Source organism: Leptosomus discolor, chromosome 2, assembly GCF_034619465.1.
Source record: "Leptosomus discolor isolate bLepDis1 chromosome 2, bLepDis1.hap2, whole genome shotgun sequence".
Lineage (NCBI taxonomy): Eukaryota > Metazoa > Chordata > Aves > Leptosomiformes > Leptosomidae > Leptosomus > Leptosomus discolor.
The window spans coordinates 76380020-76401478 of NC_141392.1; the positions used below are offsets into that span (position 1 = coordinate 76380020).

Here is a 21459-nt window from a genome sequence, read left to right on the forward strand (position 1 = left end):
CCCTCTAAGAGTCCAAACTCAGCAAAGTGGAGAGCATTGCTTCATTTACAGACACAGTCAGTAAGTGGTTCACCTCAGATTCCTACTAGAAGCCCACGATAATTAGTCACAGGCTTTTTTCACCCTGCATGTGACACAGATTCTGTAGCTACTAGCACCAGTGAGATTAGTTTTGACACAAATTAGGGTTACAAACTTTATTACTCTTGATGCAAATTTTGATTTTGACATAAGCCACGCATTTTTCACTTTTGCTTTAGAAAGCGGCAAATTACAAGCAGTCATTTTGCTAAATTTAGCACTCAGTTTGCTAAAAATCTCAAGAAACATCAGAAAACATTCTGCTATAAAAAAGACTGTTGTCATGGACAAAGAGGAAGAAAACTATTATCTTCTCATTCTTATGTACAAATCAATTCAGCTTTATTAGCAAACACAAGAATGTAAGAAACTAATATAAAAACCTAAAGATGCAATACTTTCTTTGCCATAAACTGCTACATCCTCTTCAGTGATTGTAGATACTCTGATTATTCACTTAGTCCCTTAAGATACACTTTCTCTTTCAGCTGAAGAGCAGATATCAATTCACTTTTTTCCTGTAAAGCACAATACTGTAAATGGGTGGTAGTAATGAATAATAAATAGAAATCTTAGATAATAAATTTATTACTGCAAAATAACAAAACTAGATTTCCTTTCTAAAATTATTTTTCTGACCTATCAGTACAGTAGACTTGGCAGTAGAATCCAGCTTGTGTTTACATGTATCTGTTTCGAATGTACTCTCTGTACATGAGGAAGTCCTCTCTTCCCAGAGGCTGCATGTTTCCTCTTCCAGCCTGAATGTGCGCATGAAAAATCTCTATTGATTTCCTATCAGCTCTTGGAGGCTGGACTTCATAAATATTGTCTTGAGAAAAGGAGGAGATGGGTATTCTGGAAAAAAACAAACATGCAGAATATTTGAACTTCAGGTAAAAATTTTCCACAGAGGGAAATGAGTATGTCTTTTCCTTGAAATATATATATGAGAGTCAATGAAAGGGCAACTGCCCACTAGATAATTCATTTACCTAGATTTTTATCAGTACTTGCAGACCTGATAAGACCCAGCTTTCCAAGTAGGGTAATTAGGCAAGCTGTCACTAATCACATTACAGAATACTTTCTCACTTCCCTCCACTCTGTCCTCATTTCTTCAACCTTAGAGCTGCTGCAGTCAGGAAGTACCCAAGCTGAAACAGATCTGTGCCGTGCATTATAGCAGGTAATAGAAAAACTTTATTGAGCTATCCACTTAGTAGCAATTATAACAAGCAAGTCATTATACTCTGAACCAGCATATGGAAAGGATTATCAGATAAGAAATTTCCATCTAATTATCAAGAAACAGACATCTTATTACCAGCAACAGCACACTGTACATTGGGACTGCTGATATTTTATGAAAATATTGTTTAAAATAGATTCATATAATAAATACTGTCTTTGAATCCTAATGTTTAAACCTACTCATGAGAAATTCATGAAGTTTGAAAGTTTACAAGAACCTGAGTTTGTCAGACCTTTTCTAAGCACTATTGTCAATCAGACTCACTCATAAGGTAGAAGCTGGTCTTTTAACCGTAACTCTTGAAAACTGCATAGCCAGCAGGTCAAGAAAAGTGGTTGTTTTCCTCTATTCAGGGCTTGAGAGACTGTATCTGGAGCACTGTGCCCACTTTTGGGCTCTTCAGTACAAGACAGACAATACAATATTTGGATGAGTCCAGCAAATGTCACCAAGATGATCAGAGAGCTGGAGCACACGGCATTCAAAGAGAGACGGCAAGCGCTGGGTTTGTCCAGCCTGGAGAAGGGAAGCTAAAGGGGACCTTACTGCTATCTGCAGCTACTTAATGGGAGGGTGTCTGTGTGGAGCCAGACTCTTCTTGGAGTGTGTGATGAAAAGACAAATTTCAAAAAGGGAATGCAAATTGCAACATGGGATATATAGATACAAGGGAACTTTTTTCCGCTGTGAGGGTGGTCAATCACTGTTGTTGCTCAGAGAGGCTGTGGAACCTCCCTCCCTAAGGATATTCAACAATCAAGTGTATGTAGCCTTGAGTAACCTCATCTAATTTGGTCCTCCTCTGAGCAGGGGGCTGGATCATACGACCTCCAGGGTCCTTTCCAGTTTTTAATAGGCTACGGTTGTATGCCAAACCCTTGAGTAGCAATGTGTTCTCCACAACCAACTGCAACGTAGCAATTAAACTATTTATACTCAATACATAATAAATGAATAAACACTAAAAGTATCTGTGTAGTAAGTCATTTCCATTTTGAAGCACTTCAAAGTTATTGTGAAAGCTGTATTCATAAACACACAGCATGTACATTTCCCAGCAATATTTTAGTAATTTATTTATAAAATAGTCCCAGAGTTGAACAGTACAGATGTTTTGCCTGTGTGATAGCAGTTTGGATTCCACAACAGAACCTTCAATGACTAACACGTTGCCGTCTGAAAGTAACCCTTGCACTAACTTTTCCTTCTGCCAATACTATTTGATTTAGAGGAAATCAGTTTGAAATTAACTCCAAGAATAGAAAACTTGACAGAACTATGATTATCTAGAACAGTGGATGCAATGCACATATAAATGCTAAACAGGAGAAATAAATCAGATTCAGATATTAGCATTGTTGCCGTATTCCACAGAAGCCACAGTCATGACTCACTATCTGGGTGCTCTTCAAGACACAAGAAGTTATTTTTATGTGTGTAATCTCCTCTTTTACAGGGAAAAAACAAGGAAGAACTGGAACACTCAAATGATGGCAGAGCCCTTCTATAAATGAAATGCAGTAATAAACTTCTAGTTGGCGTTATGAGCACAAGCTAATGTTTGACACTGTTTCTAAACCTGGATCTCTATTAAAACTGCCAAAAAACTTGCTCCCTTGTTTTGCAGCCTTTTATTTTCATAAAACATGTTGGACTTCGGATGTTTCATCACATGACGGTTCATTAATCTTACAAAATGACCACAATGTGTCATGTAGTATAGTATGCCTAATATTCCAGTACAACTGGAATATGGTATAAAAAATAAAAAGGTTTCCATATTAAAGTAGTATTTTTCAATTTCATATTTAAATTTGTATTTTTCCATTTTACATAGCAATGCATTCAGTTGATTATACTTTGACTGCAATGACAGAATTACTTATACAGGTATACTATTGAATTTGAGAGAATAAAATCACTGGTCACCCACAGCGTTTGGCTGCATACTTAAAACCAAGTTACATTTCACCAGGATGTAGAAAGAATTTGCTAGGTTATGTCATAGAAACATTTGTCCATTCTAGAACTGGAGAAAAAAAGTAAAGCTGAAGAGTTTACAAAAAGTGAAGCCTTACTGCCTATAATGTATTTTTATTTCTCCTTGTTTTAGATTGTATTACAACTCCTATTTAGGCTTCTTAGTCTTAGAATTCTGTGGCACTACAGTGGAACGTAACCAAATACTAAATATATTTTATTTATGCCTGTATGATCAGGATAAAACTACCAAAATGCTTGCCATTTTTATGCTTTTCTTGAACAACACAAAACTCTTATTTCAGAAGAGCTGAAGTTTTTCTGAAGAGTCCAACCTCTGCTATTACATTCTCACTAAATCAGTGTTTTATTTTAGTTTTTGTTGGTAAACTGTATGAATAATCTATGGGAATTCTATCATTCTTAACCTTTTTCTATTTTTTTCCTCAACAGCATGATAGTTTCTTCTCATTATCACTTCTTCTAGTTTATTATAAAACATTAAGGAGGATGTTTTCAGAACTGGTACCAAACATTAGTCTATCTAACCTTATATCTAGATGCTTTACAAGTAGATTGCTTTTCAAATCACCCATAGCTTCCGCAGATACTCATTTATCTAGTTTAAAGCATTTGAGCTGAGACTCTAGCAATGGTATTTGACACTAGCATACTGTACTAACTTACCAATGTCACTATCTAACACCAAAAGATGTCACTTACTCAAATATATCTGAACTGTCTAGTCCACTAGCAAGTGAACAATTAAGTAAAAGAATAAAACAAAGCCATAACACTAATTTGATCCCTCCTCTGTTTATTGATCTTTTTCTAAAGACATGACATTTCTGAAGCACTAATGAGTCAAAAGTAATTTCCTTAGGTACAGTGGCAAAGCGTATTTCGAGTATTTAGTAACTAAATCTCAATTTTCCACCTACTTGCTTCAACATGATAAAAATATATTGAAAGAACTGCATGTTCATGCATGCCAATTTTGATTAATAACCCTGTATTAAGTTGTAACTGTTTGTAGAGGGCTTGTATTATCCAGTCATTTAATTAAAGTCATTTCTCTAACACTTTCACGTAAAAATCTAATCTACTTAATAAGTTTAATATCTTACAATAGAGTCATGAAGGAGTACATTATTTATGACGTGTCTATCAGATCTCCCTAGAGAAGTGTAGCTCTATGGCCTCCCAATGAAAATTACATAGATAGGAACACAACCACCATGTCATGAAGGACAGCATCTTGACATGCAAAGTGCAATTATTTTCCTCCCACTTATGAGCAGGCTTCAGGGTGTTACGGTTTCACCAAGAGTAGCATTGTCTCCGCAGTAAAAGAAGACACAGCTAAAATCTTCAGTTACAGTGAGGATGTTCCATACTTGGAAGGAAAAGTGCACAGTGACGTGCTTAGTTCTCAGAAATACAGCAGTCACCAGAAAGCCACCACAATTCTTTCAATGTTGATTAGTTCTCCTCAAGTCTCTAACATATCTGAAGAAGGAGACAAAATGTCCTCTGGTGCCTTGTTTGAATCCTAAGCAAATATATCTGACCTACTAAACTCTGGCAAATCCAGAGGGTTTGTTTGTTTTTCCCCATAAATGGTATCCCTTTAAATTGCTTGCTATGCTCTTGAGTGAGCCTTGAGCAGAATTTTCCTTCCTTAGACACCAACATCTCCACACAACAAAGTTTCAGTCACATTCTTTGTGAGTGGAGAGGACTGAAAACCAGGAAGCCTTCTCTGTCCAATAATACTGCAACTTGCATCTCACAGAACCAACCAGCAGCAAAACTTCAACTGCATCCGGGTCCCACAACAATCACCTGAAACTCCAACAGCCTGTACAATTTTAAAGGTTAGAGAAAGAAGAGACTCTCTTTACACAGGTATACATCTAAATGAGCATTTTACAATCCAAATTAGAAGCAGCTTCTCTACAGTGCAGACAGAAGGAACATGAGAGACAGTCAGAACATCTGATACAGAAAGGTGATCTCTGAGGAAAGATAAATGTTTTAAGTAGGGATGATTTACACTGACCACAAACTAATTCAAAATTTAAAGATTGAACATGCAAAGGAACCTAGAGGTAGTACAGGGCAAAACAAAACAAGTATCAAAAGAACTCACTAATCAAAAAAGATTAAAAAAAAGAGGAATATTGTGTTTCTTTTTGGAAAGGAAAAGCTTAGGCTTACTTTTTCAAATACGATTGAGAAACTGATTAATAGAAATTTATCACTTCACAGAGAAGACAGAGGGATAGGTTGAAGAGGCGTCCTGGGAATTTTCATTAAAAGGTATAAAAGGAGATTGGCTAAAGTGGCATATAGTTTAGTACTTTCTGTTTTTTGCTAGAGACTGTTAATACTGCAAAACAATGTAGAAATAACTAGATTTACTGTCACATTTCCCAGGAGTTTGTTACAATCACGTTTTTCGAGGATATGATTTCAATGCTGCTGACATTAGGATCAAAAGGAGACTTCACAGGCAAAAGTGAGAGACACAAGCCCACTAACCCCAAAATAAAACAAAAACATAAGCTTCAAAGCCACAGAATTTCTGAAGCATTGTAAGAGTGATCACGGCACTAAAAGATACAATAGTTCTTTATTTAGAATCCGGAAAAAGGCAAAATTAGTAACAGAACAGAATGTATTTTGATATATTAAAAAAAAAAAAAGGATCCAAGACCAGTTCTAAAACTCTAAATGTTTGGGTTTTTTCTAGTCTTGTGAGACTACTGCATTATCTTTTTAATACATGACATACAGAAATGCTAAACCAGGTGGACAGCAGACACAGACAAACTAAATTTTTTATGTGTGTTGCAGTAACAACAAGGTCCCTGTCAAGTGAGAATCGTACTGAACTATGGTTTTATAGCTCAAAAGATTTATTCAGGTTAAAAAAAAGCCCTTGGGTTTTGAAAAACGATGGCTAAATTTCATCACAACTCACGTATCATTCTGAAGGTGTACATGCCACTGTTGCAGGCTTTTCTTTACATCAACAGATGTTAGGAGATTTGATGTGTAGATTTTTTTATTCAGTATTCAATGTAGAAAGGAAGGAAATATGGAGGGCCCAGAGATCAAGTGTGAATATTCAGGTATTAAAATGTTTTGTTGTTGTTGGCTGGTTTGTTTGTTTGTTTTTAATTTGAAACAGACAACAATAAATGAAAATTATGATCTAAATCAGTATGAGGCAGATAAATGCTAATGTTAAAATAATATTCAGCATCTCAGTTGACAACTCTACCAAAAATGCTACGCACATGAGCTTTTTAATCTGAACAGCTCAGAAATCGATATTGACAGAACAGATGAATGGGAAAAAAAGATAGTTCTTCCTACATAGATGGGGATGTGAATGACAAGGAGCTCAATCCATTTTACCCAGATCCCTGGAAAAAGCTCATGCTCTGCTCTCTGATTTGTCATAAGGGTGTCATAACAGACAACTGAGCTAATCTAATGCATTGCCACCAGCTACATAAGAAAGTTCTGCCTGTGTTTGACCCTGTGGCTCTGTCTCTTCTGTGCTGGCCCTTGTGATAACTGGGACCTTCACTGGTCTAAATAATCTCATTAGTCTACCAGGGAACTATTCGCTTTTTCTTCTGAATCAGTTTGCTGCAGACGGATGAGCTGAACTGATTTACGGAGCACTGTAACAAGTAGCAAAGCTTGCACAAGTAACTGAAAAAGTGCATGATAAGGAAGGAGGGAAAGAGCAGGACCACCCCCTTTTGGTGGCAATGAGCTGTTAGAATTGGCTCAGCTATTTTGTTAACTTCTATCAAATCCAGTCATGCTGTGACTTAAATCATAATACCAAACCATTTCACCTGTCAAACTTCAGTAGAGAATTTAATAAACCATCACAACATGGACTTACCTATTTCCTTCAGTCCCCAGCCAGTTCTTTTCTGGAGAGCCCCACAACTCTAATCATACTATAGCTTTACCCCAGACCCTTCCCTGTAGTATTCTTTTTGGGAGGTGTGACTAAAAATGAACAGAGCATTCAAGCCCAAAATGACAAAATTATTCCTTTTATGTGGTGTTGATTCCTGATACTCTTTTGTCTTTTCTAGCCAACATGAAGTACCAAGTACTTTCAGGGAAAATGCCCACAGTGACTTTAAAACCACTTCCCCGAAATATAAAGTGAAGATACTCTCAACAGCAGTCAGCTTAGTCAAGCCATTTTGCAAGAGAAGCACATAGACAGTGCTAAAGCCATTCACAATCCCAATGAAGGGCAATCTTTCATCTTCAGATAGAAGACAAAATCCATGTAATTTATAAACAGCCTGACCAGTAAATTTCAAGAGAATTCTCACAGGCAATAAATGCTCGATAATCACAGAAGTGCTTTGTTTAAAATAATGAGAGTCAGAAAGAGGAAAGACTCAAATTAAGTGAGGAAGACTACTCCTTAAAGCTATTCTTAGAATATTCAGAATAGTGGATATATGTGAACCAAAAGAATAAGAGAAATTAAAGGTATTGTAACATATCTACATTGGATCAGTTAATCCGAAGTGGTTAATTATCCTCATCTCTCCTCTGAATCAAGAGCTAATAGTGAGCTTCACACTTCTATTTTATTTAGAGGTATACAGAGGTTTAGGTATTAAATGCTTCTTAATATACAGTGTTAAAGAATATGAGATCCAGTACGGGACATCTCAAAATAAAACCAATCCAAATAATCAGCAAACAAGAAAGAATTTCATCCATCATAAAGGCAAAGAGTTTTTAGTTAAGGAGGGAAGTAAGGTAGATGACTCCCAACTTAACACAGATATTTACATCTCCAAGGAGTGGAAGCAGCGCTTGTTTTAATTAAGAGGCATAGCTATCCTATTCCCAAGAAAAGGAAGAAATAAAACGAGTTGTAGGTAAAACCAGTAGATAATTCATATCCTCTGGGAGATTTCAAAGGGGAGACTAAGGATTAAAAAAACACTTCGCTGAAGACTAGACGCTGCTCTGACAAAAGGTTATCTAGCAAGAAGATGCTCTTTTGAAGTGCAGAAGATGTTTTTTTCTTAAAAAAACAAACAAAAACAACCCTAACTGCCACCTTATCAGGAGAAGACAGCAATGTATCTTGATTTAAGCTTAGTATAAAAAAGACAACTGAATATAAACAATTTCTTCACCTATAATTTCAATGAATATTCATAACAATTCCCTATTTTTTGAATAAATGCTTTAATTGAAGTTTATCTAACTTTCTGATGTGAAGCAACATATTGGGATGCATATTTAAAGCAGAAACCATGCAAAAAAGCACTGTACTGTGAAACTATCAACACGCTTGAGAATGCAAGATAATTTGTAATTTTCAAAGTTGCTTGTTGACTAATTATGAATGACTTTTGATTCACTGTTTCCACAGCAGTATAAGGAAACTATTTAGATATTTTGCACGGGTTTAATGTAAAAAAATAAATATACTTAACACTCTAAACATCCTTTATTCATTTACTTCTGTCTTTCAACATAAGAAACCCCCAAAGAACTCCTGGAATGTGAATACCCAGGAGCTGACAAGTTCAATACCAATCTTTTCTTTAGTGCAGTTATAAAGCAGTGATGCCATGTTTAAAAATATAAAGCTATTTTTTATCTAATCCTCCAAAAAATAGACCTTATACTAACAAAGTCATATGGAAGTACTGAATAACAAGAGAATTGCTCTAAGCTGAGGTAACAGCTTTCAGAAGTAACCAGGGTTGTAAAACCCTTCATTAACATTATAAAATGTACTGCTCTATTTTTACCCTTATATTTTGAAATGGTATTATAGATTAAAAATACTGTAGTAGAGCATTTAATTAACAAAAGTGGAAAATACAGAGTGCTTTTATCTTTGTGAGAAAATAATGTATATAATGTGCATATACACAGAATCAAAAAGTAAAAATGCCCATTTACTACTTTTATATAGTTAGCTGCTAACTTGTAGATAGTTGCTACTCAGTTTGACTCACATTTGATCAATACTTGGATGACAAGCAGAATCTAGGTAGTCCTGATTTAAAAAAAAAGATTAAAAAAAGTTACACATTTAATGTCAAGGGAACTTTCGAAAATATGGACACTATACGATGTATCTCTGAAGACACGGTATGTTTTTCAAATATATAAGAAGAACATAGCCCTGGACCATGCTGCAGTTACCACTCACTGGAGTGTTCTCCAGCTTGAGCATCGTCAGTGCCCCACAAAACCAAGCAGGAGAGTAGATACCTATGGATGAATTAAAGCTGGTGCACAAGCATTGGTGCTATACTGCACAGGCCACAATGGGCACTGGCACAGCACTCTTCTCCAGAAGTGCTGCAGTGAACCAAAACACTCAATTCCCTCTTTGGGAGGGAATCAAATTTCTCATACTCCTAGATGTAAGAAGTACATCTGGAAAGTGATTGAGAGCGTATTTTTCTACAGTGTTATTTATACCACACTGCAATGAGTCCTAAGGAACTAGGAAGAGGTGCACTGTGTCAGCTGACGGTAGTTATAATACAGAGTCATACGCATACATACATGGTAATAGATTGTGCTAAAATTAGTCCAGCTCTGTTTAGCTCTAATTAAAATTCTACCCATTTTTTCCCTTCATGGAACTGCTATAAACAAAAAGGAACTTCAATATCCTTCTACATTCTCCACTCCTCTTCAGCATTATTTCACTGCATCACTGTAGTCCCTGTTCAAGTATCCGTTTTTTGCATCTATACTTACAGTTTCTAAATTTAAGCCAGAAGCTTCTCTTCAGTATTTCCACAATACATATTTGAGTTCATAAATATCACTGAAGTGACATTGTAAAAATAAGAAGTATTTCTTTTTGTATTGGCTTTATGTATTTGATAAAAATGGCCACAAGGTTTAAGGTTGTGAGGTTGTTTTTTTTAAGATCGAAAAAGGATATTAAAAAGATTTTCTTGAATAGTGTGGAAATGACAGCAACTAACCTAAGCCTAAATTATGTCTCACTGCCGATGAGAAACCAAAGTTTTAGATTTAGTACTTCATTTTACTATGAAAAGGACTGGGGTTTAATTGCATTTGTATCTAGAAAGAACTACTGGAGAATCAAATTTGCCAGGTCTTTTTCAATTTAAAATGCACCTAACATCAAATTAATACAAGTTACCATAATATTTCAATTTCTCCAAGTACTCCTTGAGAAACAAGGAAATACACAGTCCAAGAAGTGCAAGATATGCCTCAGCTGCTATTACTGAAAAACCTCTCTTGACCTAATCTTGAGTGTAGTATGTTCATGCTATTTCAGCTAGCATGAACAGTTAGTATTCTTCAACGAAATTCCTGATTCAGAGCAGCAATTCAAACTCAGTTTGAGAAAGCTTCCCTGTTTCAGAATTTAACACCACCTTTCAAGAATGGCTAGAATTTATGACTTTTCTTGAAAGAACAATCTGTCACCGTCCAAACAGTATTTAAACGCTTTTAAAAAGTTGCAGAACAAAAGCTGAAGAAAATTTTTAAGCTGTATAAAGATATACTTTCACACACACAAAAAAATTACCGACTGTAAGGTACTCTGTCTCCTCTCAGATCTGCAGAGAAGAGTATGTTTGGTAGAGCTGGCAGAGAAAGATGATCTACATGGCTTCAGGAGGAGGAGTGACAGGTGGCACAGATTTGTGTGCTCTATGACTTTGACACTTCCACTATTTGGAAACACATGGAAATTACACTTGGGAAAAGAGAAAAATGAACATCTGACTACCCAAAACGCACCAGAATCATGTGTATTGACTCTCTTTAACATGTTCATTTTACAGCAGTATAGCACAGGGAATAATTTACTCTACTTTAAGGGGGCAAGAAAGGAAAGATTATCTCCTACACTGTCAAACATGCTGGGAGATTTTGCAGTTACACAAAAGGAATTGCCTTCATTCATAGCAAAAATATTCCTATTATTATAAAATAATTTCTTAATAACCATTTCCCTTCAAAACATTCAGAGTTGTTCCTTAATTTTTAAAAACAGTTTTACAGTTTGCCAACCTAACTTGCTATTTTAATACCCATCAGATACATGTTATTATACAACTACAGGCACATTCACCTACAAAGGGTAAGCTTATTAATGATGAACAATGCACAGCGGCATCATCACTTTAAGTGCATATAATACCAAATGACTAAGCACTGATATTAGGCAGCATTGTCTCATAGACAATATTAAATCTGTCTCATGTTATCCTGCTCCCTCAGCCCCACTCTCTATTCCTACTCGGTAAGTGCTATGTTCAAGGCTCCCTCCCTTCATCAGCACAGAGGGAATGGACTAGAGACAGTGCAGGAAACAAAGCTGAGGCTTTGTAAATCAATGGATTGCAGTAAAGGTCTGCAGTTCTATGGAGTGTCTGTGCTTTGGGTAAGAGAACATGTACCCCAGAGATAAAAGTAATTAAACCCTGTCTTGGTGAAACTTTAAGCTGCCTACAGTACTGGAAGATGTCAATTGAGAAGTTAGGAGTTTTTATCATCTAAATTCCAATACGTGCTTCAATAACAGCATATCTGGATAATATTATGACCCTTTTTTATTCTACTATGAAGAAAAGATTTAAATGATCTGGCCTATCACTCGAGGCTATTCTTGTACAGCAATAATCCATAATCACAAACAGTCAAATTCCTTATTTCAGTATAAATTATACATGTGCACCTATTGTAATTTTAATGTTAGAGTTATTTCTCATAGCAATGGAAAGTTACTCTATTCACAACAGAATACACAGAAGTTATTCCACACGTCAGATATCCCTGGAGACCAATCCTCCTACCATCCCACCACAAACGGCTTTGTTGAATATGGCTCCCATACTGATCTTTCAGGACTAAAGTATTCAAGTGTTTCACTGACAGAAAGCACTCAGAGCTCGATCTTCTCTTACAGCCTACCATCAACTACTTACCTGGTTTGAATAAGATGCAAAACGTATCTACTGTAACAAATGAACTGTTTAAAAAAATTTGCCTCATCAGCTCCAAGTATCACTGGCAAATGCATAGAATAAGTACATAACAAAGCTGACAACCAAAACAACCCAAGAAGATACTTCTGAGGAAAATACAGGAGATTAATTGTTAAAATAACATCTATGCAAGACTGAAGATGCTCTTTTCTTCAGTTAAAACACTGCATACCGGTTAAAGCTAGTATAGATGCTCTGACTTCAGTGACACAGATGGACATCAAGTGCACAAAACAAAGCAGGAGTCAATTCCTGCTTTACCCTACTCTCTCCAGCACCTGGCCACTCACCAGAAAAAAAAAGTATAAAAATATCCCATTTGACCTTGCAAGACTCCTCAAATGTCCGCCAAACAAATACAGGGCACTCATAGTTTTCTCAGAACAAATAAATTCAGGTAACTGCACACTGAAGACTGAGTTGCAACTTTGAATGTTTTTTAATGAAGAATATGCAGGTCAACCCATCCCTTTCAAATGACCTCTTTCAAAAGCAATCACAGCAAGAAGAAATTGCCTTTTAAACTCAGCAGCTTCAGCACTTTGTGTTGTGATAACTCTTGACTGCTAAGAATTTTGAACGCAAAAATCTTGGCACTGCAAAAACAAACAAACAAAAACCAAACCAAACCAAATCAAACCATGCCCCCCCCCCCAAACCCTAACCAAAAACCAACTACCCCCCCCCCCAACCAAAAAAACAAACCACAAAAAACAATGCACCTTTTTTTTTTTTTTACATTACAAGGGAGAAGTAGGAACCCAATTCTATGCAGTGAACCCCCTTAGGCAATAAAAGCAACAGAAATATGACTCTCAGAACAATTTAACATCAAATTTATCTGATGATTTTTCAGGTCTAATGACAAAAGCAAAAAGAAACAGGCTAATGGGAAAAAGAAAAAGAGTACTTACAAATTTATAACCCTATCCAAGTGATGCTTTGAGCAAAATTGCTGGCTGCTCTTGTCTTGTTTATGCTGACTCTGTCCCAGCTGAACAAACCTGAGAAAAGCAGTAGACAGGAGAATAAATCAAAGAAAATAAAAGAACTATCCCCCAAAATTCAGCAAATGAAAGAAAATGACACCAAAAAATGAGTCTTTAGGTCATGTTATGCAAGTCACTGATCAAGAACTACTTCTCTGGTAAAAAAGAGAAATTCTTAAAACTTTGCAGGGGGTGCATGTGAGAACTCAGCAGCTTCTTTTAGCTTGAAAAAGATTTGCCTATGAATTGGTGCAACCTAGTATGTCATGGGATAGGAAGAGGCCTCTGCTCCTATGAAACAGGCAGCCCACAACAGTCAACTTCCTATGTCTTTTTCAAAGCAATCCCTCAGGTGAACCCTATGGGAAAAGCCTACAGAAGAGACAGAAAGTGTCTCAAGTTTCAGATTTAAGTCAATCCTCAGCCAAATTCAATCCAGTTTATTCAGTTGAAATGCTATTAGCCCAGCTCACTTATTTACAAGCAGAATCTTTTGGGAGAATTCCCCCATCACCAAATACTTGCTGGAAGACACTGAAGATGGAAAATAACATTACAGCTTTTTTTCTTGGCAATGAATTGGAGCTAAATTTTAAAAAAAAGTTATTCACTAATCTCATTCACTCCGTGTAAGGGGAGAAGTCAGAGGGTTTCAAATATATGTATATGTAGTTATCTTGCACTTGAACTCAATTTTTCACTCTCCAACACTTCTGTGCTACTGAAAACAGAAGCAAATGTTAGTTGTGATTTAATGCTTTAATCTTCTGAGGTGGAGGGTTTCTCTTAATAGTTAGCTTCCATTTAGCTTAAAAATAGTCTTATTGATCTATTTCAGAAACAATTACTATGTTTAACAATTAACAGCCCAAAAGAAATTCCATGGAAAAGTGTGCAGAAGACAAAGGAACAATACATTCCTAAACAACTTCTTGTGGCTTTTCTTTCTGCTCCATTCAGATTCTATGCTGTAGAAACAAAAGACTCAGAAACATGCGACATCACTTTGGATGTTGAAGGAATAAATACTTACATTTCTAAGTAAGAGACTTGTAAGTGTAAATAAAGATAATTAAGATCATCTAGCCCAGGGGCTTGCTATTGAAACAAACTTTAAAAAAAATCCCAATAAAAGCAAACTAAAGGTGTAAGTATTTTTATTAATTGCTTCAAATTATCCAATAATCTGAAACAAACAAGGCCTAAATGAACACAAGCAGGTTACCAGACATCAAAAAGACATCATGCACAGTTATCCGCAGTATAAATCCTCAAATTATTTGAGGGACCTCCTGCCCCTTTCAGTCTCAACCAATCTGTGCTTCTCTGATTTCTATTTTGATGAGAATTAACACAAGTTATCCTAGCCATCAATTCATATGGGCTGAACAGAGTCAAATCACTTTTAATTTGCATTTGCATATAGACTTAATATAGAACAGTTGACGTAAAGTAACTTAATCTGATGTACTTCAAATCTGAGAGTCCATGATGCTGATAAAGAAAAAAATACCTAACATGTCCAGCGGTGTCAAGTCGAGCCAGGATCTTACATCTCCATTTCCCGTATAACAATAATAGAAGAAGACTTGAAGTGAGAACTGTAACCACACTGTGAAATAAATTGCTGCTACTCTCAAATGATGTACATTGTAATAAAGGATGTCAGTAAAATCTATACTTTCCACATAAATCAGCACACCAGACCATAAATAGCACTAGTCTTGTTAGCCAAAAGAGGTAAGAAATTTGTAATAGTTATATTTTTAAAACCTGCATTGCTTGAGGCAAATGAAATAAATGCAAGCTTTCTTTTGGAGTTTACAATGCTACTGTAACAACAGACTGAATGTCAGTCCAGCCTGAAAAATGATAAAATGGGAAGTAGCTGCAATTCTAAATGTTACCACAGAGCTGTTCATCTGCATAAAGTGACTTGTAGTAGACACCAGCTCACACCAGGCCATTTGCAGAGCAACAATAACTACCTGGTATATCAAAGGGTAATTGTCAAATTTGCATCCATTTTCTAGAGGTTACAATAAAGAGCCAAAGTTAGAGGCACAGGTGAAGTTAAAAATTTCAGAGGTAATGAGAAACATCCTCCTCAACCCCATTCAAGTGTACTATCTTGAAATTACACAGCGTGAAGGAAATAGGTAGAAACGGGAATTTCAAAGAACCAAATAGTGCAAGAGAAGTAGCTACCCCTACAGAAAAATTAACAGAAAAAGGCTTTTAAATAAAAAGAAGAAAAAAATGCTTTGAGAGGATTAATGAACTAAGCCAGGATGAACCATCACATACCACCAAGTGAGAAGATATCATAGGGAATTAAAACTTCCCTCACAAGTTGAAAAGGTTTCAAATATAACAAGGTAATCACTGCTATTACACACTAGAAAAACAAACGCACCCGAGCCCACTTCAATGCATGCCTCACAAGTATTCACATCAACATACACACAGTGTTTTCCTGAGATGATGTGTAGTTTTCTTACACCCCTTTTCTCAAACTCCATTAATTGCACATTCTAAGCAGGTGTTTAAAACATTGGTTTATTAAGCAAATGCAATTGACTTGCACTCCTGGTGTCTTGCATAAGCAATCATTCTCTTGGCAACAGCATTATAAGCCTTTAGGAACTAAAAGGATCTTCAATTTGGATCTAAAATTCTCCAACTGATCTCTAGCACTGAATTACCATTATTCTGACTAGTTTTAAAAGAAAAACATTTCAGTTCAGGAAAGAATCTCCTCCACCAGGGAATTGAATAAGTAACTTTTTGGTTCAGTTCTAGTTCATCTATAACTGAAATCATTCTAATTCCGTTTTGGTTTGAGTTAAAAAACTTTCAAAATGTGCAAATTAATTTCTGATTTAAGAATAAAAGAAGATTTGAACCAGTTTCTTTTCATCTTCAGTGTTATTCTGTGATACTGAGGAGAGAATCTGAGAACAGCAGCATAAGTACACACTTTTTTCACAACACAGCCAGCGCTCACATTAAGCCAGCAGTGCCCAGCTCCTGAGGAGAGCCTGCAGGTTCTGTGCAGCATGCTGCCTCCCTTTGTAGCAGTTTACCCCGAAGTGCAGGAACTGAGTGGGAACTTGCTGGACCACCTAAGGAGCTGTATTTTGTCTCGCACTATGCTGTATCTTACTCATTTCCTGTAGGTACGGTTTGTATTCACAAAATCATTTCTTAAGAACAAGTGGCAGTGTGATGCTGCTCAAAATGCAGTGTGTAAGAGCACATTATTACACACACTAGGTTAGTGCTGTGCATATATATACACACACGTAAACCCACACACCACATATATTTGCATGTCATTATTTCATGACACTCCAATAATGGCAAGGGCCAAAGTGACTTCTCCCTCTCCTGAAACTTACAGTGCAAACATCTGTCACTTAGATATCCAGGCTTCTACAGTGTGAGTTACTCTGATCGCTTTTCTCAACTTTTCTCCTCACGCTCTATACCAGATTTAGTAACGGTCTCAAGGTTTCCTTGAACATAAAAAGTCATACAACTATTTAAATTCGAGTAAAAGGTAACAGTTAACACATATCTCTATGAATAAGACATTATGTTAAAAAAAGACTTGACTTCTTCAATGTTTTGCATGCATTTTTACGGAAAAGGCTATTTCACTTACGACTGATTTGACTTAGTGTAATACAGCATTTGAAAAATGCAAAAATTACAGACTACATAGCTTAGAACCATGGAACCACTACTAGTATGGAATTTGCTTACTAATTTCTAGGACTACATTAAGTGACAGGTATTTCTGTTGAAGCATCTTTCCTTTGATTTAAATTCCAAATTTTGCATTCAGAGACATCTGAATAACTTTCACTGAAATCAGAGTCGGAACAGACATCTGAAAACAGTTTGATTTCAAAACCAGAATAGTACTTATATCCAAATATCTCTAGAATTTATAATTTAAATTAAGTTTATTCGAAGGCAGCACTTTGACAAACTGTATTTAAAAAGCTCAAATTATCTTTTACTGATTACCACTGGAAATTTATCTCACCTAGTGTATATTGTGAGATCATCTTCTGAAGGAACATCTGAAAGATTGACTCCATACACATCTTTTGTTGATTGCACTACAGTCTGGAACATAAGAAGAAAGATTCAGACTGAGGATACCATAACAACATCCAAACAAAAGTTCGCTTTCAAGCAAGGAATTCTTTCTAAACTGGAAAAGAATCTCAAGAGTGCAGGGAAAACCAAACAAGTTTCTCATACACATAGCAATTTTAGCTTGTGCATGTTTTTTTTCTTAAAATAAAAAACATTTATTAAAAATATTATTCAAGACATTTGTTCAACAAGTAAAGGAAATGATTGCTGAAAAATAACATCAGATAAAACCACATTAGGAGAATAAATTGTATTTATAGGACATATAATGATGTAGGTATTAAATTCTGGTCTGTGTCGAAACTTAATATAGATCATATTAATTCAGAACATGCTCCCACATTGGCTTTCACATTTCCTGCTGTCAATTCTGAAATAATTACAAACTTCAGGTTGAACAAAACTATTTTTATTTTGTATGTTACACAATCACGTCAGTCAACTATAACAAGGAGCCAATGCACACGCAATACTTCACTATGTCTAACGATTGAGTGTTTAGCTGAGGGGGTTCACTGCCAAGACACATGTGACTGCAAGTCAGTCAACTCCAAAAATAGTTTTCTTTTAGTTCTTAAAGATTCAAAGTCAAAGAAGAACTTTGGAAAGCTATGTCCTGACCAGAAGTACAAAAGCATTTTATTATTAACTTCCCTGAGATGTGAATAGAAAGGAACTAGCTGTTTGGGTTCCCCCTGCCCCCTGTAACGATACGATTTTTCTCTACAATTGATGACGTAAAAAATTCAAATCCCTGAGCAAACATCCAATCATTATGGAATAACCACATTCACTCAAGAATGCACCTAAAAATATAAGCTCACAAATATCAACCCTTTTACACACAAAAATACCCCACACTACTGTTCACCCAAACTTCCAGCATTTTTGAACAATACTGTACACAACCCGCTTTCACAAATAAGAAAACAGAAAAGTGCAGACTGACACTGCAGTGGAGTGCTAGTAAGTTGTCAGTTTAGCTAACAGAGACATAAAGCGCAGTATTTGTAACCTTAGGCTTTTAAGTGTGTTCTTCATTACAGTTTCTTTTTTTAAGGTAAGCTTAACTTGAGAAAAAAAAAAGATTCCGAAACATTTCTGTGGCTTACCAGTTCTAGAAAATACACGCCTATTTAATCAGCTAGGTAGATTATCACCTTTTCCAGTCATAGCTGATTTGTTTCTTGTTACATTATTCAGTTTAGCCATCAAGTTTTGAAACCCTCCATTACAGGTCTTCTTTTTAAATTTTTAACTACATGTGTAGACACAACAAATAATTGCCATTGCCAGAAAAAGAATTCCAAAACATTTTTTTAAAGGCCTATATTTGATGATATGCTTAGCCTGGTAATGGAAAAACAACACTTCACAAGCTTAACTGAAGATCAGCTGCTGAACCTGTTAAAATCTAATGTCTAACACAGTCTTTAACATTACTAATTTTTATGTTTGGTTTCTGAACAGAAAGTTTCTGTAAACATCCTGCCCTCACAAATAACATACCTAAGAGAAGCTTTGGAAGAGAACAAATGAATTTACAATGGCAGGCAGACATTAATGATAACCCAAGTTAATTGCTAATGTAGCAATTCAGCATAACTGAATAGGAAATCCTTTTTCAGCACTGCAACTTCAATAAGCAATGACACAAATTAACAATGCAAATGACAACTAAAATTCATGCATGAAAAGGTGCTAATAAAATGGAAAATATTTCTTCACGTGCATTACTAAAAGAATCAGAATAGCTCACCCAATTGTAAGCCATTAAAATTCAGTACTAACTTAGATCATATTTTGTATTTACATGCATCTTTCATTTAAGCATCTTAAAAATCTAAAAATGATATCTTAGGTCTGAGTGTTGAAGAATGTTCAATACACAGATGGAAAAACTGATGTAAGGTAACTTGTGCAAAGGTAAGAATTAATTATAATGTTTCAGGTTGGATTTCTGTTGTTAAAAAAACACCTAGAAACAATCTGACCTGCTTGAAAACAGGTACTCTATTATTCAGAGATAATGGAAAATTTTCAGAAAAAATATCTTGCATAAACAGAAATAAATGCACTTGTATTGGCACAACAATTAATCAAAATTGTCCAAAATTAATACCACACTAATTCATAGTTATTTTATTGAAAATGCTTCAATAAGGTTAGGAAGAAGACAGTGTTGTACAGAAGGCTGAAAACCCATTATTTGAGAATACACAACCCTAGGCTAAAGACTGATTGGAATGAAAATTTGAATTTTTGTAGGAAAAAAAGGCAGTTTTATTCTCTGTTGCCTATCAGGCATTACATTTTATAATAACTAATGTCATAAATACTGAAGTTTTCTCAAAAATGATAATGTGTACAACAGTATAACCATTTAAATTATCTGTGACTTAAAAAAAAACAAACAACAACCCCCCCCCCAAAACAAACCCCCCAAAACAACATAAGTATTTTCCAAATTTATACAGTCTCCACTAGCATATTCTTTTGCTAAGACATTTTCAGTGGTACCCAAAATGGCTATCTACAAGAATTTGAAGAAATGATACATGAATTAATAAAATAGAGATTTCCGTAATATTTCATACAAATTAATATTTTCATTCAATTAGCACCCAAGGGATTCCAACAGAATTAGAGTTATGATAGCAAAACAAGATCAATAGCCCACAACTGAGAATACACATTCTTTTCATACGATTGTGCATATACGATTTCACTATTTTTATGCCATTATCTTCAGCCTTAGTAGAAGTAATAGCATAGAACCAATGTGACATTATCATGCATTTTTTGAGTTAGTTTAATTTCTTTTTTTTTCTTCTCTTTTTTTCTTTTTTTTTTTTTTAAAAATTTCAGACCATACAGTTATGAAAACAGCAATTAAAATATCTTCACATAAATCAGGCTGAAATTCAGCCAGATTGAACATTAATTTACAGTTATATCCACCTGAACAAGTGGCATCATTCAAAAGGAATAGATTTGTAATGGAAAGAGGTGGTGCTCAGGACCTCAGATCCATACTACATGTCTTTCAGGGGCTTTGGTCCAGATTAGCTCCCATGGACTGAAGTTGATGAGGTAGGTAGATCAGGTACATTCCTGGAGAAGTTTATTTTCATCCAAAAAGGAATCCCATTTGCACGCTCCAAGACCACCTCATGATGTGAGCCGAAGTATGGTAAGGGACAATGATCACAAGTGCACTACTGCCCTGAACTAACATACTAACATAGATATATTTTATGATTTATGTAAGGGACTACACCTGACCTCAGTATCTTTCAAATGCCATAGGTTTCTAATAGTAATTTTCATTTTTTTGAAAAACGTTATTTTCCCCATGTTTCACTATTACACAACAAGAATAATAGTGAAGTTTTATAAGTAGTTGTGCTAATATCTACACAAAGAAATTACCTGGAGACCTTTTTCACCTAATTTCTCAGTGCTTTACTTCTGACTGTTCTGTAACATTTACCCTTTTGTTTAAGGAATGTGAATTTGAAGTCCATGATTAACCTTCTTCCCTGCCACAGTAATTTCTTACCTCCGTGATTTTTGTATTGTCTCCTGTATCAGTCACCTTTACTGGAGTTGAACGTTGAGAAACAGCACCTTCATCTTCTTTGTCTGTCCCAGAATCATCTTCAGAACTACTTGATACTGCTTCCTCGCTTGGGGGTGGAGGAGCACTAGCAGCCGTTTTACGCTGCAGCACAGTTTCTTCTCTATTACTTTTGTTCCTATTATGAAAGGCAGTGTGTATTTATTAAATCAGCAAGATATTAACAACAAGTATTCAAAGTTCCTAATTTTAGTTACAATCTTACTGGAGAAAATGAATTCTATCCTCTGGAACAACTTGCTGCTCATCTTTTGAAACCCCCAATTGATTTACTTT

General features: G+C 35.6%; 1 protein-coding gene across 1 annotated transcript in view; it reads right to left on the minus strand.

Annotated features, from left to right (window-relative positions):
- Nucleotides 1–218: 218 nt before the first annotated feature.
- The window catches only part of FIG4 (FIG4 phosphoinositide 5-phosphatase), a 70243-nt gene continuing 49002 nt past the window's right edge, over nt 219–21459 (minus strand). The window contains exons 20-23 of the mRNA XM_086461304.1: nt 21106–21301; nt 17428–17510; nt 13299–13388; nt 219–939 (exon numbers count right to left, since the gene is read on the minus strand). Of these exons, the coding sequence (XP_086317430.1) occupies nt 762–939; nt 13299–13388; nt 17428–17510; nt 21106–21301 (547 nt within the window). The 3' untranslated portion in view covers nt 219–761. The remainder of the gene's footprint in view (nt 940–13298; nt 13389–17427; nt 17511–21105; nt 21302–21459) is intronic.